The following is an 18,656-nucleotide window of genomic DNA, read 5'->3' as shown; positions in this document are numbered from 1 at the left end:
TGACCAACTACAAGAAACGTGCAACTGCTGTGCTTGCAGAAAGGGTTTCTCCACCGAGTACTAAGTCATGTTTGCTTGCAATGACATGCAAATTGCTTTATAACATTTATGTAATGTGTTTTTTCTGAAATTTGGTTGAATTGAAACGACCAAAGAAATTAGAGAGTGTTTATTTCTTATGCAAATGAGCAAACTTTTAGCAAATAATTATTTCCCCCACTGTATTTACAGCCTGCTGGGGAGTTTCTGCTGCTGATTCTGGGAGTTTCTCATACTTCATTAGTTTTCTTTTCTTTTCTTTGTCACTGCAGCTCTTTTACCGCTCGTTCTTGGGACCAACCTCTGCCATAAAATCAAATTGAGTAAAGGTAAACTCAGGGCAGCATCATCATCTCCTAAAGCTCATTTGATGGTGGCCAGCTAGTGGTGTGCATCACTGCTGATTGAAGCCAGAGCACGAAAACACATTAGGAAAAAGAGCTGATAAGACCGATTCATTAGCATTTAGATAGCTCTGCCATTAACTAAAAGGAGACTTTTAATAAAAATTCACTTGCTGTTATTTATTTATTTATTTTTTGCTATTCATTTATGCCAGAACTTATATACAGAAGTGTTTCTGCATTACTTTTTTTGGTTTTTGGTTTTTACTCAAACACTTCCTTGTGCTTGTTTGTATTGTTGGAACTTTCTTGTTGATCCTTTAGCTGAAAGAACATCAAAAAGCACAGAAGTCTTTGTCTCTTGAATAAAATAAGTTCATCAACCATGATCTGCAGATTTAAGACAATCCAGAGAATATCAAACCAGTGGGAGAAAAATCAAATATCCTATGAAAATTTCAGACACTACCTCAGCAATTTGTTTGCTGTTTGCAGAGCTGTGTGTTGAAAGAGTAATGCCCTTGTTTGCATTTCCTTTGGCTAACTTGGGTTAGTCATTATCATCTACAGATTAGAGTAGATTCTGGATCTGCATCATGCTGGAGGCGGCTTTGTGGAGAAGCAGCTCTCGTCGAACCAATTAGTGCATCTGCTATAACACAGGTGGTGTTTGCTTTAGCTACCATAGTGGTGTCGTTTGGTCCAGACCAAATATTTCATGAGACATTTGTGAGATTGCTGTGAGACTAGTGGACGCAAAACAGGTCACCAGGGCTTAGTTCAGTTCAGTGTTTTACAATGCTAAATCATAACATTACCTCAGTGAAATATACTTAAAAGGACAAAGATACTTATAATATAAAATGAAACCAATCAATTTAATGAGTTGGCACCCAGTTCCCTGCCTTGTTCACACTCCACCAGCACTACATTTTCAGTTTGAGCTTTTATTGACATATTACCGCAGCAGCGAGATGGGTGGCGTGAGATTTCTTACAGACATTCAAATACCAGGAAAACTAATAAGCACTAAAAATAGACTGCTTTGTGTTGAGGACTAATCAGCAAAAGAACTGGACTGTCATAATGTGCAGGATAATAAGATGCAGGAAGCAAGTGAATTAACACAAGAAGAGACGTTTTTTAGGCCAGCCGCCAGTGCATAAAGTCTAAAACATGAAGCCAAAACCAGAAGAAGTCACAGAAGAAACAGAAGGAGACGACACCAGGCAGGATAACACACATCACACATCATGACAAAGGGTAAAGGCAAGACAACACTTTATATGCACACACACAGGGTGATCAGGTTAATAAAGATAGCTGGCACACTTTACTGAAGTGGGTTTTACTGTGATGTTTAACATTTTCTCCTGTTGATGCAGTATTAGATAAATCAATTTTCTCCTGCTGATTTTCTTCTAGAGGAATAATTTTATCTCACATTATCTTATCTTATGTTGCACTTGATTCGTGTAGTGCATGTATCCACTGGCTTTAACACTAATCACTTAGTGTGCAGTGGACCAAAAATTACAACAAAAGTATGTTAAGCTCTGCACACTGGCAGAGAGACGAGAGAGACCGAGGGAAACACGAGGAGTTTATTTCTCACTTTCCATAGGAAGAGTAACATGTGTGCTAGCGAGAGATTACTCAGTCACACCTGACCTTGTTCCCAAAGCTTAATTTGTGGATGTAGGTGCATCGATATCAATTGCAAAGATAAAACAGTATTAAGTCTGGTTCTTTATTCCTGATTCCCCCTATTCTTATGCTGCTTGCATATGTGCTTTTAGCAAACAAGGCTAATGGGATACAAACGAACTAAATGTAACTTACGTCTTAAAAAGGCAGGAAAGGAAATCAAAGGAAAAAAATAAAATAAAAAATGTGATTTACTGCAGATGTGTGTCAACAAACAGGATAAAAGCAGGTTTAAGACACTTGAGCACTGGCCCCTTTTTTCAAACCCTGGGTGTTTTCTAATTTCTTTTTAGTTTATCCTAAAGAAATAAAAAAAAAATGCTGCAAACTTTTGAAGATAACACACCATGGGTCTATGTGAGGTTAGAAATGTTAAACCACGTGCACATATTGTTTTCTGTGTCTGGCTGCCCAGCATGTCCAGACTCTGCTGTATCTTCATCACGGTAAACTCATTAATTCGACTTCTTTGTGTCGCACTGTCTAGTTGTTGTATACTTTCCGGCCTGCTGAGTAAGTGAGTGAGCAAATGGTGTGCTATTGGATTTGACATGCCCTGCAATGAAGGTCACAAGATGAAAAAGCAGAGAGAAAAGAGTTAGCAGACTAAAATGGAAGAAGAAGCGGTTCTGGTTGGAGCACATTAAAGCAACACCTGACATAAATCGACTTACCTGAGTGTGTGAGAGACAAACCGAAGAAGACCAAACCAAAACCATGTCTCCATCTGGACATAAAATCATTTTTTTTCAGATGTAAATAGGTGACAGTTTTGCTGGCTGCTGTAACAACAGTTCAGTCTGGTGTATATCCTTTTCTTAGAGTTTATCCATTACCTAAACAACTGCTGGCAAGCAAAAAGGCTCTGATGAAAAAGGAAATGATGTGCTGCCTGATATCACCCATTAGTTAGAAGCTTCAGGCTGAGCCTTGTCACTGTTGCCATGTTGGTATTAGGAATGATTAAATAACCTGCTGTAATATAGAGCTTACTGATGAACTGAGAGACACTACAAGCTAGCCTCACCTTTCATCATATCCTGCTTGATTGTGTGTTTACATGGAACCATGATTTACAAAATTAACATAATGTTGGATTTGGATTTTCTTGCCAAAGTGCTTTATGTAATATAAAAACATTTCAAAGATACGTAGTGAAATAAAAAATGTTAAAGGTTTCGTCACTCATGGACTTTTTTCTTCCTTTTTTGGACTCATCAGCACGAGTGGTGTGGGAATGTTTTTGAACTGTCTGCTGATTCAGTAAAAGGACTCGATGTTACAATCCCTAATAATGCATTGCTTTAAATGGAGAAAATCTTGAGGGATGGCTGTTATGAGGAAAGGCAGCCCAGAAACTTTACCAGTGGCACACATCGTTGTGTGCCTCAACTTTCAGTCTTTCACCCAAGCTCATCTGCTAAGCTAAGACTTTCTATTTGTGTGTTTTCTGGTATATTTGTTCATTCATGAGGTGTAAGATCTGTCAAAGACAAAAATAGTGCATGCTGATGGGAATACTCAAGCGTTTACTATGTTTTGTATAACTTTTATTGGTTTCCACCTTTACATACATATCAAATGTTTCTGTGTGTTTGACCTCACCCTTTGTCCAGTAAATGAAGTGTTTGGTTTTAGTCACATTACCGACAACTTTCTGAAGCACGTCCGTCATTCCCACGTTCATTTTTAGCTGCGTTCATCTCAGCTAATTTGGTTTGACAGGAGACTTTTGAGGATCTCTGAGTTTGTTTTTGAATAATAATCTATTGCTCACATTTGGATAATATTCTGTGTTTGATGCGTCAAATCGCAGTTCAGCTGCCACTTCAGGCTCATAGTTGTGTAAGTCTGTGTGCATGCTTGTGTGTGCTGTCTGGATGATGCCCAGCCTTGCTTCATGCCAGGGGATAAAAAGCTGCAGCCTCTATGGGAGATTTTGACTGAGTGATGGACAGAACATTGGGAGCTGTTTAAAAACTGTTGATCCTATTAAAGAGCAAAATTAGAGAAATGACAGGTAGTCGTAAAATACTTGAATTGGATATTTTACTCTGAGGTAAATCTATATTCAAAGTGATATGAATAAAACTTTGCATAAGTGTTAAAATTTAAAGTGTTTAATTTGTGCTGATTCAGTAAAAGCAACAAATTAATTGTTAATGGTAGTTTTTCTGTGTTGTTGATGCAAGAACTTTACTTGTGTAACTGCAGTAACGAGGCTGTGGAGTTTACATGAGTCAGTGATACTACTGAAATCAGATCAGACACAGACACAGTGCAGAACATGTTTGATTACAGGTGCTATTATGACTTAAAATATAGAAGATGGTTATTCATTTGTCATGTGCCGTTTGGCTCGATCACAATTTCCTCCTCAGGATTTACGTGCTGTTGATTCATGTGCCTCTCCTCTGTTTAAACACACACAAATATTAAGAGAGGGAGTGCTGGCTGGTTGGTTTAAGCAGCTTATCTTGACCTTCTGTTCATCTGTCTATCATAACCCTCGCTCTCCTCTGTGTATGAGCTTATAACACTTTCATCCATCTCTAACGAACGTGAAGAAAAATGCAAACACATTGTGTAAAATAAATGTTGCAGATGGTTTGGAATAATATCAGTTTTTGGCAGTGTTGTAAAATGACTGTCTTCTGAACTCTGCACATAGAGTTTACGCTACCATCCTATTTTATGTTACGGTGGATTTTTGCTGGTCCAGGCCCATTGCAACGCTGCACTGGATAAACAGTTAGGAAAATAGATGGATGGACTATTGTTTCCTTAATGTAATAAATCATTCTCTTTTGCACACTTCTCTTGGTGTTTTTGCAGTAAAACTAATTTTAAGTGAGAAGTTTGCAGAATTATTTCAGAAACGTAAGTCATTCATACAATCTGCTAATGGTCATTATGGTCATTGTTCTTTTAGTTTTGGTTATTTTTGTAAAGCGCTATACAAATACAGGCTATTTACCATTTTTGTGAGTGCATAACCATGGCCTCAAATCATGAAATTTTGCACACATATCAGGTCTGGTGATATTCATGCATTTCATGGGTTTTGCACAAGGGGGTTGTAAAATATGCCTGAGAAACATACTTTGAATTGAAATTTGGTACACATGTACACACATGTAACGTCCCACAATGTACAGAAACATCTCTGGGACCTCTGATTATTCAGCACAAAATTTGCTGTGATTCAGACATACATTGTCCAATCTGGTCCTGGTATAAACGCTGTATGATGATATTTAATGAAATGACAGTTTTTACACTTTAATCCACTGATCCGAGCAGTTTGATCAAAGCCACCAACAACTTACCGCCTTATCTGATTTGCCACAAACTCTCTATGTGCGACAGTTGTAGCAATCCTTTGATGTACTCCTCACAGGTTGATCACGTCCACCTTAAAAGTAATCTAAATAAAGTTCAGATCTTAATATGTTATGTGAAGGCTGTGTGTAGGCAGGAGTGGTAGTAGGAGGACCCAATTAATTGGGTTAATAGTTAGTTAATATTTTCTCTGAATGCGGGACGATTATGTTTGTACGGGACGGTTGGCAACTCTACTAACTAACCTTATGAATTAAATAAAGTTCACTATCAGTAACATCATAGCACCTGCCCAGCTGTATAGAAACTCCGTCATGCTAGCTAGTACGCAGTACGAGTTATTGTAACTGACTGTAAGAAGTCAGCACAACGAAAATAAACTGCACCTAAACTTGGTTTATATCTGACCCAGATAGACTGCAGGTCATAATTTCGGTAAACCTGACGCTCGGACCGGCGGCCGCCTCGGGTCTCTGCTCCTCCTGCCTCCCCTTTCCCTCATCCACCTGCTGGCCTCTGTGGAAGCGCCGCCATAGCCACCACCAAACAACTGAGTTATTTTTACACATCGGCCAGCATCTGGACAAACCTTCCATTGTTTAGACCTGTAAAAACGAAAAATCAGTGATACTACTGTATCACTGGTGCATAGCTGTATCACAAAAAATCAGTGATACAGCTATGGCCATCCAGTATGGCCAGTCCAGCTATGCTGACAATGCAAAACTGCGAAAACTAAGGAGACAAACTAATTGGCCTTTAGTCATAGTCGTGGTGCCACCTAGTGACAACAGGAAGTTCTGTTTGCTGACAATACAAAGATTTACTGCATAACATTTTCATTGAGGGTTTCAGACATGATATGAAGCAATATGACAAATAATAACTGGAAATTCTCCAGAGCCACCTAATGAGAACACAAAGTGATAAATAACTCATTTATTCCACAGTCAATTAAATTTCATTAAAGTGATTGCATGAGATGCCTCTACTGCAACACGATCCGCTGGCATTTCTCCTCAACCACAGCGTGTCTGAGCGTGACGTATACCAAGGTGCCAGAGTCCTCATTGCTCCTTGTAGTTTTACTTACAAGTGTCTTATCTTAAGCAGCAGCAGATCTGGATTGTGTATATGCAGGAGCTTGCTTGCACGTGCACAGTGGACATGAGGGGATTGTCTGCCATTAAAGCATTATTCTGTCAGATGGATGTAAAAAGAAAATGCAAATAAATTCCAAAATGTACCTTGGTAGCTGCTAATATAGATGTGGCTACGTGTGTAAGAAAATGTGTTAAAGACAGTGTATAGCAGTTTTCATCTTTGTTGATATGGACACCTGATTTCCTTCACACTCTCCTTCACACTGTTTTAAGGTTGACATAGCCTAAATATTTAATCTACAATTTGTATTCTTTTTATTGCTTCCACTGCAGGTTGACGGCCGACATCCAACCTGTAACTTCCTGCTGGAGGTGGAGAGAGACCAGGCCGAGTGCATAAAGAAGCTGAGGGAGAAGCAGGCCAACAGCAGCTATAAAGGTCACAATCACTCAAAGCACAACTGTTAGAAACCAGATATCTTCTAACAGTAACTTGGAAAAACTTTGTGTAGCTGGACAGAATCTTTAAATCTGGCTTGTTTCAAGCATTAACGTGGCCGTTGTGGCTCCACGGCTCATGCTAACGTTGCCTTTTCCCCGACAACAGGTGTTTGAGGAAATACCAAAATTAGCTCCCTCGATCATCCATTGTGCTGACTGCATTAGGGATCAACATCTGGTGCAACTGATCTAATTATCCTGCGTATTCATTCATGCACACCGGTTTGCTAACACCTGTGGCTGTGGAAAGCTTTCACTCTGCAGAGCGAGTCTCTAAATACTAAAGGAAAGAAAATGAGATAATTCATGGGAAGCAGCACAAATTGTGTAGATGTTAATTAACAGTGTTTTCTGTTTTATAAGCCATGACATCCTGATAGGTTATGAACCTTCAGTGAAAGGCTGATAAACCCAAAGGTGAACTATGAGTGTCATGCTGCTGTAATAAAATCAGCTTATATAAGCTTAAAAGCTTATATAAATAAGCTTTATAAAGATTATGATCTATTTTAAGATGGTCAGCATGAATGTAAGGTTTATCATAACTCACTTTGCATTAGTTTTGCACATTGCTATACTGCCCAGCCTTTAAGACTGTCATTAATTAAAAGGCAGGAGTTATACTGGATCATGTCTCCTGTGGGAAGAGGAAATGTCAGCAGACGGGATGAGAATGTGACAAGCATTTCATCTTGTTTTATAGACTTTTCTTTAACATTACAAGTAAAATGTTATTTTTACAGGCTGTCCTCTGTATGTGAGTGATATCAAACAGCATCATAGCCGATGGAGTTAAGTTTCTGATGTGCTCTTTGTAATTTATACTTGGGACAAAGTTTCAGCATAGCAGACCCTCATCAAGAACATTCACTGTCACATCAAAGAGCCTTGTCTAAGTAAAGTCTTGGTGCACTGCATTTTCCTCCCTAAGTCTTTATAAATTTCTCCTTTCCTTTCTTTATGAAGGTTTTCAAAGTGAAGGAAACGTTATTAGGAAAAAGTGATGGGGGGAATCTTTTGGTCTATTTGACCTCTGGCACGATTTCCAAGATTGTTTTCTGGGACAATTATTTTTGCCGCGTTTGCCCTCTTGAATGGTGAGGACACAGAAACTGAAGTCACATCTGCTGGTGCAAACTGTGCTTTCATGTAGTGGCAGCTCTTATTTCTTTGATTCAGGTTTTGACTGGTATAGGAAACATTTTCTTCTATACAAGTGCTAATACTGAGGTTTTGCCTGTTGGCGACACTTCTTGCTGCAGCGAGTATTCGCAGCTTAATGATTGGTATAAATGTTAAAGAGCTGTGGCAACGTCACTGTTTGGAATTTATTTGTATTTTATATTTTTGATTTTTTGCCCAGGATTGATTAAATAGCTTTAGTTGTGATAAATTCCTTCATTCTTATCATGAAACTAAAATTATTGCTAACCAGCTAATTTCCTGTCCTTCCTTTCCTTATTTGTAAGCTAACCGGGTTCCACTTGCAAAAGTTATTCATATCATTGATATCTTTCAGCTACTTATACAGTGTATCTCTTGTTTTGTAGTTGAACAACTCCAGCTCCAATGCAGCGTTTAGTACAGCAGTTCTCCTGGCGGTCCTTAGAAGGAAATCCCTCAGGCATTTAGCTATTGGGTTATCAGTAATTTAGTGTTTGCTTTGAGTCAAACTTTCAAATGAACTTTTATAATTATTCATTTTCTTTTTATAAAGTTGAAGTTTTGCTTTTTGTTCCACTGAAATAGGCTCAGATAAAGAGAAAACATTTGCAAAAGTAAATCCTGCAGTCTGAAGGCTGATATGCAAAAGCATGAAGGACCCTGCATACAGTGTGTACATGTAATCACACCACGTGAGAACATGATTAGATCTCATAACGCAGTTTAAGCCTATATTTTGTCTTCTGTCCAGCCATGTTTTCTACACAACACGAAAAGCTTTCGTAAAGGTCACTTAGCTTTCACCGAGTGCACTGAAAATCTGTGCAATCTCTGCAGCTGGGAATGGATTCACACGAAATCATTCCTGAATTAAATCACGACAGATGTGTGATTGTTTCTGCCAAATTCAGGAAAAAAACGAATCACAAATTTAGCCTGTTATCCTGAAGTATAGACTGCTGCTCAAACTTTTGGGTTACTTTGTGATCTAAAATAAAAATGACAAATAATCTTTTTTTTTGTAAGGGCTGATTTTCTTCCAGTGGCACATTGTGCTACCTAAAATTTAACTTAAATAAATTAATTTAGTTAAGTGTCTGCAGCCTCAGTGCCTGCGGGTTCAATTATAGTGTTGAAATGGCCAACTATCCATCTAAACTTGAATCAAACAAAACAAAAAAGAAAACAGAGACTTACCCCTGACAGGTCCTGATTGTAATGATTATTAATCTCACTGTTGAATAAAGTTTTGTTTTACGGGCAGTTTCCCATATGAAATATCTTTAATTTCTGTTTTGAGGAAAATTTTAACACAGTAATTGAATCCACAGAGGCTGATGCATGCAATGACCAGATTTAGCCCAGAGGATGATAACCATGGGCGTCTGTTGCTCAGGGAGCTGCTGTGGTGGTTCAACAAAAGAGAAACGCTTCTTTATTCTTGATCCTTAGAGTTAAACACAGTAGTAAATCTTTTACTATAATAATATATTAACAAGTGCCACCATTAGCCTGTGGGCCACGCTTTGACACCCTGAAATTAGACTGAGATAGGTAAACGTGCAAAGAGTAGAACATAGAGAAGGTTTAAACGCTTGGGGAAAAAACATCTGAAGCAACAGACAGTTCACGAGAGAGGTGAAGACGAGAGTGGAGCAGGGCGGAGACGAGTGTCAGGGGTGATTTGTGACAGCAACGAGGCATTTTCTTCAAAAACATTTTCCCCAAAAACACCCAAGCGCTCTTCTGAAACCCAGACTTGCTATTAATTTATTATCATTTGATTACATGAGTTTGTGTGTAAGTTTTTCTGCCAAGGATCCTGCAGGACGCTGTTGTTTATCATTTACAACACAAGTTTGACTTTTATTGATGTGACAAAATAATCTTACCTCAAGGTTTGGTCGGGTCTCTTGTCTGAAGATTGTAAGATATTGCTTCTGGTGGTCTTTAATAATAGTGCTGTCAAGAGGAGCAGGTTTGAAAATTTTTTGAACTGACTGAGAACAAGCCTCTGTTTTGGATATGTACACAACACTGACTGGTAGCTAAGAATTAAACTGCAAAACTTTTGTAATACCCCTTGATTTAAAGCTGAAAGTCTTCAGTTCTTTCACGCATTGATTTCCTTTGAAGTCCTCTGTGGTTGTGTACAAAGACTTCTGCCTTGATGACCTCACTTTGGACATGGCCAGGCTAACAGTTCTGTTCTCTTTTCATCATTGCATATAAAAGCAGCTCAGCAGTTTTCCCAAATGTTGACTTATGCTTTCAAAATAGCTGATTAGTCTCACCCAGACTTTATCTTCCTACGTGCCCATCTGCAAAAGAGGCTAATTACCACAGAAAATACACCGAATGTGGTCCTCTGATGAAGTTCACAGCTCAGAAAGTACAAAACAGAAAGGAGTCGGGAGAAAATTGAAGAGAAAAGCCTTTAAAGAGCTTTTGATTATATATTTTTGTTGAACTAAACTAAGTGTAAAGTAAGCGTTTTTAATGATCCATAAAGAAAAATCCACCACTTTTACATAAAAATAATGAGAAATACTGGAGTGAGAGTTGGTGATATAAAAATCTCTAACCTCTTCGCCCCTGAGCCACATGAAACATAGTGAGGGATAGTGAAAAAGTCGAATCATCAGTCATCCGGCCACCGCAGTCAAAAATGTAAACAGATGGAGACAGTTTATGTGTTTGAACCTCAGCTGGGACATACTCAATACAACATTGTAAATCTGGTGATGTATTTTAATGTTCTGAGTGAGTAGTTTCTATGCAAATCGTGCCAGATGTTATAATAATATACAGTACCATTAACATCGGAACATTTGTAGCACACGTGTTTCAAATTTTGAAGTATATCAATATTAGTCCGACTCCTCCTTTAGTCTGCTTAGAGAGAGGAGGTCCATAAGCTGACCAAAAATTAAAATAAATAAATAAACAAATAAAAGAACTCAGCTGCAGGATAGTCCCCCTCCCCATCTTGATAAATTTAGACTGCGTGGACCACAGATTTGAATTCCTGGAAATCTGCAGAACAGACAGTCTCTCCTGGTCTGCAGGCGCAGCAACTCTTACACTTTCTCAGAATCCTGAAGTAAAGCTCTGGTGACCTTTAACCGCTCCACAGTAGGAAGTGTCTTAACATACTGCCTCACATTGTGGTGTGCTGTGGTATGCTGGATGCTCAGTGGTGACTAAAAAAAGGTCTACAGAAGGTCATCGATATGGACTAAAAAAATAATTGGCTGTCCTCTTGCCTCTGTCCGAGACAAAATTCTACTTCTCTAGATCCCAGAGTATTGTTCAGTCTGCTCTCACCTCCCCTGCCACATGTTTAACGTACATGTCACTCCTCTCTATAATGTTTTATTATATTTTATGCAATATGTCACTTCACATGCCAATACCATGATTCGTGCAATAGCCGTGGGCAGGGATACATGTGGTATAGCTACCTGTTTTATATTGTGTACAATTTATTTAAATGCAATTTATATAATATCATATTGCAACAGTGTAACTCTAATGCATGGAGCAGGGGTGGCACTCTCATCCAGTCTCATTACATCCTGTATATAATGATGTTTTTTAAACAATAATAAACATCAACTCTGCATGTGTCATTTAAAATGGCAGGATCATTTTATTACATTTAAAAATGGTTTGATTCTGTAGCAACAGGTGAACATTTTTGTGAAGAACCTAAGCTAGGTTTATGCTGCTATTTATAAAAAAAAAAAAAAGCCCAATATTGTTACTTCCTCGAGTCATGAAATGTCTTAATAGAATAAGAATAATAATCCGATGGGTATTCTTTTCAATCCTCCACTGGGGAATCTCCAAAAGTTGATTCTGTTCATCTGGACGTCACAAAATGCAACGTCCAAATGAACAGAATCAACTTTTGGAGATTTACTTTCCTGGATGATTGAGAATGCATCAAGATCCCCTCCACTGGGAAAGTGCAAGCAAGTATACGAGGAATGATGCCGACATCACACATACACTTACTGACCATTTTGTTAGGTACACCTGTTCTTCTGCTCATTAATGCAAATGTCTAATCAGACAATCACATGGCAGCGACTCAACAGATGTAGGTATGAAGACATGGTCAAGACAAGCTGATGAAGTTCAAAACAAGCATAAGAAAGGGCTATAAAGGTGATGTAAGTGACTTGAAAGATGGGCTGGTCCGAGTATTAAAGAACTGTTGATATGTTATGATTTTCCAGCACAACTGTCACTAGGCTTTACTAAGAATCCTCCAAAAAATAGAAACTTTCAGGTAAGTGGCAAAAATACTTTATCAGCTGTAAGAGAAGGACTGCTTTGAGCTGATAGGAATGCAAAATTACTCAAACAACCACTTGCTACAACCAAAGTTTGCAGAAGAGCATCTCTGAATGTGCAACACATTGATCCTTGAAGCAGCAGCAAAAGACCGCACCGATTGTCACTGGGTAATCGCTGACACGGGCAGTCTTGTCTGCTAAGAAATGAGAAACTGAGGCTACGGTTCGTAAAGAATCAGCCGAACTGGACAATATAAGGTAATATTTCCTGATCCCATGAGTCTCAATTTGTGCTGCGACTTTCGAATAGTACTATTAGAATTTTCTGTAAACAGCATGAAAGTATGGAGGCCTCCCGCCTTGTACTAAAGAGACAGGCTTGTGGTGGTGTAACGCAATCAATCTCCACCGCTTTTTTTTGCTTTTCTTGACATACTTTGAGCCCCTAAGTACCAACACCATAGCCTACCTGCGTGTTGATGTCCATCCCTTATGACCACAGTGTACCATCTTCTCAGTGAAAGTCACCAGATCCAACAGAAGCACATTTGAAACGTCTCCAGTGATGTTTCTATTAGCCAGAAAATCTTGAGCAAACTTTCCCTTTCCATCATTAAAGTTTAAACTACGCATCTATGTCTAAAATGCACAAAAGTCTGCATGCATAATGTACAGTTTGTCTATGAAAAGCTCATAAAAATATTATTTTGTTATGTTCAAGCCCAAAACAGTTTGCACAGCATTGACGAGTCTGACTTTCCTCATCTGTGATGTGAGTTTGGACGCTCCTGCTGTGTTAATTAAAGCTCAATGACACGAACGAGAACAAAGATTTAACACGGCTGAAAACCTCTGCGGGGTCAAATCTGCTGGGGAGAGCAGTTTTATTATAACTAATCTCTCAGGATCTTATCTGATGCTGTAGCCCCGCTAATGTTTTGACACAAAACAGTTGACATTTAACTCGCTCAGCCCTGGTGAAAACCAAGAATCTCACATTTGACCTTTAAAAGTAGCAAAAATGTTCCTAAATGGACCTTAAGTTTAATTTGATTCTGAGGTCTATGCTGATCCCTTAAATAACATTTCAATAATATATACTGTAATACACATGATTGCCCTCTGTCTGTCATCATATTTAGTGTCTATCCTCAGCGTTAGTTAGCCTATTTTTGGGTTACTTCCACTCAACCTGGTCAGCAAACATGGGTGGCTGTGTCAGCTGGGGGACATGAGCCACTGCTGGTCCCAAGTCTGCATAAATGGGGATGGCAGTATCATGGTGGGCATCAGCTATGCAGATATAGCCGCTGTGACGACCTCTCTAAAGAACGAGGCATGAAAAAAGAAGACCATTTCCAGAGTTATGACTATTTTTTCATACTTCTTGTTTTAGTTTCATATGCTGCTTTTGCTTACATGTATCCTTAAATCATCTAAGTGATAACAAAGAACCGATTATAAGTAAAACTGTAGTAATAATGAGGACTGTTGCAAGTGTACGTTATTGCAAAGTGTCCATTTGCATGTGTCGATTTTTAAAATGTTTCAAACGTCAGAATGGGAGGAGCTTTATAGAAGGAATAGAAAGGGTCTTATTTTTGCTCAGACCTCCACCCTGGGGCAATGAGCCTTTTACTGTGTGTGCTGCAGTGACCAATCACCAGACACAGTTTGTTTCAGGTTGTTTCAGCCTCAGCCGCCTTCATTAAACAAACTGCCACATGAAATAAAATAGTTTATTGAACCAGTTGACAAATTAAAACAAAACTGTATGTATCAAATATGAAATATGGAAAATATGGAAAACTGTGCAAAGTACTCCTCAGGCACTTTGAATTCAGCAAGTTTATTGCAAGCCACACTGTGCAGCATGAATCAAATAAACTTGGATACAACAGCAAGTTTGATTTATATTTTCAACCATATTCATTTTTTGACACTCAGTCTTTAGATGGGCAACTTCAAACCTCTTCTAAGTCAACTTGAGCTTGTGGGTTTGAATGCTAAACCAAAGATATGACAGATTCTTTCACGCTGGTCATTTTTCATCAGGGGCAGCTTGAAATCACAAAGTCTATAATGTCATGTTGTGATCCCTCACTGACTTGGCCACCACCGAACACATCATTTGTGTCAAAATTGTCTGAAATAAAGTGCCAACCAACTCTGACATTTACGAGTATTTGGAAACTTTTGCATGTCAAATTGAAGCAAAAATGGAGTTTTAGTAAAGTTTTCCTTCAAAACATGTCCGTAACTGAAGGAGGTTAATGGAATATATTTACCCACTTATACATAAGTCACTTTTAAAAACTCACTGCATGAAATCCAAAAGGCTCAGTCACCCTTTACTTTGTACTGACTGGGAAATTTAAAAAAAAAAGACCATAAAGCAGAGAAAGACGACATCCCTCCAGATGTGTACTGCTGTGCTTTTGCCGCCTGGTCACTTAAAAACTGGTCCTCTGATGTGTTTTTATGAAAGCGCTCAGAGAAAGGATGGATCACTTAGCGGGTAGATGGAGTTTTCTTCATGCACCAATGAGTTCAAATCTGTGTTTGAGCCATTTTACCCAAAGATATTTGTTCTCTCACTCTTTCATCTCTCCTTTTTTGCCCTCTTTTGCTCTCTCTGTCTGTTATTTCCCGTCTTTTACGACTTTTCTTCTCACCGTCACCCCCTCCACCCCCTGGCTGTTCCTCTTTTTAGTACTCTAAAGGAAGGATGGTGTCTGAATTTAGCATTTTCGTCTTGCAGATTATTTACAGAGAGGTCTTGACAAGAATAAGCTTTGGTTCCTACATTTGGAAGCTAGGCCAAATTCACAAAGGAAGGAAACGTAACCATTTCAGAATCAAGGACCCATACACGGGAGACCAGGGCATGCGTTCAGCAGAGGTGGCTACAGTACAAACATTCATCACTAAAGTAAAAGAACAGCGTTAAAAAAAACCCTGATACTGATTCATCAAAAAGCAGCTCTTCCGCCAAGTATTTTGGACTGCTGAACCTTTACTTTCTATGTTAATAATAATAATTCTTTAATAAATTCCTAGTCGCTTAATAAAATATTAAGGGGCAAGAAACTTCCTTCACATTAATTTCTGATTAGACTGAATGTTTTCAGCTTGAATGTGTGTTACATTGAACACCAGGAGAGAAAAATAGAGCAAAAAAGAAGAAAACGAGCTCTGGTTTCTGTTCACATTGAAGGTGTTTGATTTTACCTTTTCTTCTAGGTAGCTAGATTGTGCCACACCTACAACTTATTCTGCACCTCCAATGCTGTTCTGGATGATTCTGATGCACTTGAATCCCTGCGTATGGTACAGGTGCATAAATTATATGATTTTTCATTTGAATATGTTTCTTTGATCTCTCTTTTACGACAGTTGTATGATAAGGACCAAAGTAATGTCAGTAAAATACTATATAAAATAATCAAGTAGAGTACAGATACCTTAAAACCTTCCCATCTCTGGAGTTTTAAACCTTTATAATATAGAAGTTAATAACACATAAGAAAAAGTGAGTCTTTTAACAGGAAACGGACAATTGCACAAAGAGAAAGTCATAATATGACATGAAGGCAAGAAGGATAAATAAATATTGTATGATATGCTGCAATAACATAACAATAAAACAGATAAGGAAAAGACAGGGGAAGTAAAACAGGAAACGCATGTGACAATAAGACAATTAAAGACAGAAAATAAATGTAGAATAGACTCAAAGATGACTGCATAGCAAGAAATAAAGAATCAAAGGAAAGGATTAAATGCAATACAGAAAAAAATAAAACCAATATGAAAGTGAGCATGGAACAGGGAAATGCAACATGAGAAACAGGAAATAATATGAAAAGAAAAAACAAATTGAAAATTGTGAGCTTCAAATTTTCATGTTCTTTCTGTCTTGTTTCACTGTGGATGAAGGTGTTTACAGAGGTGCACTCAATCGGGGAGAAGAGGAGGATTATTTCTGTAGAAGCTCATATCCACCCCCTCTAGTCACACAAACAAGTTAATAAGACAGATTAAACAGATTTAATATGTTATTGTATTAAAAGGTGTGTGTGTGTGTGTGTGTGATGCTCATGCAGCATGGATGTTTAGCCGGGGTGGTGAGGAGGAGGTGTGCGTTTAATAAGCACACCGTCTCCATTCATCTGTTGCTAAAAAGCCGATATGACTGCTCAGTTTGCCATCAGCACTTTCACACCCATTAAGGCTCACGCTTAAGAGCTTGGAGAGATATTCCAGAGTGGGAGACTGACTTGACCGATTATGCAGACAAAGCTGCATGAGCTGAGTGACAAATCACTCTGCATTTGCAGCCTCACCTTGTTGGTTGTGACAGATTGCAGATGCAAGCTGTGGAAATGAGCTTCAGGGTGTATAAACTCACTTTTTGAGAAAATGGGAGGAACTTGGTTATTTTGGAGGCGCTCAGAGTAGAGCTGTTGCTGATGTAGCTTGAAGGTCTGACTGGGCACCTCATGGCATGTCCATTTGGAAGAAGGATTCCCTGGGGAAGACCCAGGACATCCTGGAAGCATTGCATCTCTTGGCTGGTCTGGGAATACCCCAGTATCCCTCCAGTATTGTGGTCTGTATGTCTACCAGTGTTTCTTAACAAATCCGGCTGAAACACCAACATGTTTATGCAATGGTGACGACTCAGTTTGTCTACCTATCTGTAGTCGACTTAATGGGTCTACACCTGAGTATTGGTCAGATTTTAGAAATGAGTTTGTCCTGGATAAGACTGTCTCCAAGCCTCCTTGATCTCTCAGTTAATTTTCTTTCTCATCAGTTTATGCAGTACAGCCAACCAATGGCAGTAAAGCTTATAACTTTATACCGTTATCTGACACATTACAATAATCTTTGTATACCTAACTACCCACCGTTCACAGGCCTCGGATGCAAAGGAGACTGGGACAGCATAGCATGCTGGGAGCGAGCGGAGTTTGGAGAGACCGTGACCATCCCCTGCCCTCGAGTCCTCAGGACTGTGTTTGGCAGAGATGGTGAGTACGGTTAATTCATAAATGAATGTAAAGGATCTCTTTAACTGATGTTTTTGTGTTTCCGCAGATAAATAAGTTGAGGGAAAATGACATTTAAAAGTTCAAATTTTGGTAGCTATTTGCCTAAACTGCTGATCACATGACTATAGTCTTATATTAACATAACACTGGAATGCAGTAACTCACTTAAACCATTGTTATGATTTCTGTGAGTGTACACTTCAGTCTTACTGAGGTCAATTTTGTCATTAGAGTGTATGGGTAACAATTTGTTCCTAATCTCCCCTTACATTGAAGGACTGCCATGAAAACACAGACATCAGAGTTAAAGTAAAAACTGATGTGTTTATACATTACTTGAGCATTCTTCTGCTCCATTACTTTTGTTTTGCAGCTGCTTTACAAAAACATTCACACAAAAAACATACAATGAAATTTGGAGCATGAAGAGAAGCAGACCTTTTAAAAATTGTTCTTTTTGTACAGAATTTCTTCCTCCATTTGTTCACTTTCTATGAGGCTGCTCCTGTAATATAATGATATAATGATACCAGGCTTAAATATCTGCAGATAACTTTTCACATTATCTAGAGCTGCACTTAAGTCACTCACCAGATGGGTTCAGCATTAATACTCAAGGCTCTCTGTCCCTGTTTGACATTGTTCATCTCCCAGTTGTGTGAATGTGTGCAGTCAGTGGATTCCCTCCTGAATCCATCAGATTTTCCAGTCAGTGACCAGATGGCAGTTTGGGTTTCCGCTCTGAGTGTGCTCTGATTTACATTGATGACTAAACATTATGCAAGCGCCCAGCGGCTTGTTCGGAGCCAAAGCTCACCCTGATGCTTCCCCTGTCTGGGACAGATACAGACACCCTACAGTTATTACGTTTTACTGAAATGGTAAAGACATCCTTCCTGGAGTTACCGAATACTTTTTTTCTGTCATTTAAACGAAACCAGTGAGAAAGCCATGAATTCAACTTTGAAAGAGAAACTCTTTATTTAGTTTTAGTCTACATTAATTTTAGGCAGCTCACCTTCATACTGCTAATTATAGCATCGCGAGAGGTTTAGTTTAACTAAGTAAACAGAATTTAAAAAACGGGGAAAAAAA

At 38.7% G+C, this 18,656-nt stretch overlaps 1 protein-coding gene across 1 annotated transcript in view; it reads left to right on the top strand.

Annotated features, from left to right (window-relative positions):
* LOC102204021 (vasoactive intestinal polypeptide receptor 2) overlaps window positions 1–18,656 on the top strand; it is a 66,582-nt gene that overhangs the window by 17,214 nt on the left and 30,712 nt on the right. The window contains exons 2-3 of the mRNA XM_005740729.1: window positions 6,869–6,974; window positions 17,427–17,540. Of these exons, the coding sequence (XP_005740786.1) occupies window positions 6,869–6,974; window positions 17,427–17,540 (220 nt within the window). The remainder of the gene's footprint in view (window positions 1–6,868; window positions 6,975–17,426; window positions 17,541–18,656) is intronic.

This window comes from Pundamilia nyererei, unplaced genomic scaffold (genome assembly GCF_000239375.1).
Source record: "Pundamilia nyererei isolate P.nyererei 1_Seehausen unplaced genomic scaffold, PunNye1.0 scaffold00103, whole genome shotgun sequence".
Classification (NCBI taxonomy): domain Eukaryota; kingdom Metazoa; phylum Chordata; class Actinopteri; order Cichliformes; family Cichlidae; genus Pundamilia; species Pundamilia nyererei.
This window is presented reverse-complemented; position numbering and strand designations above follow the sequence as displayed.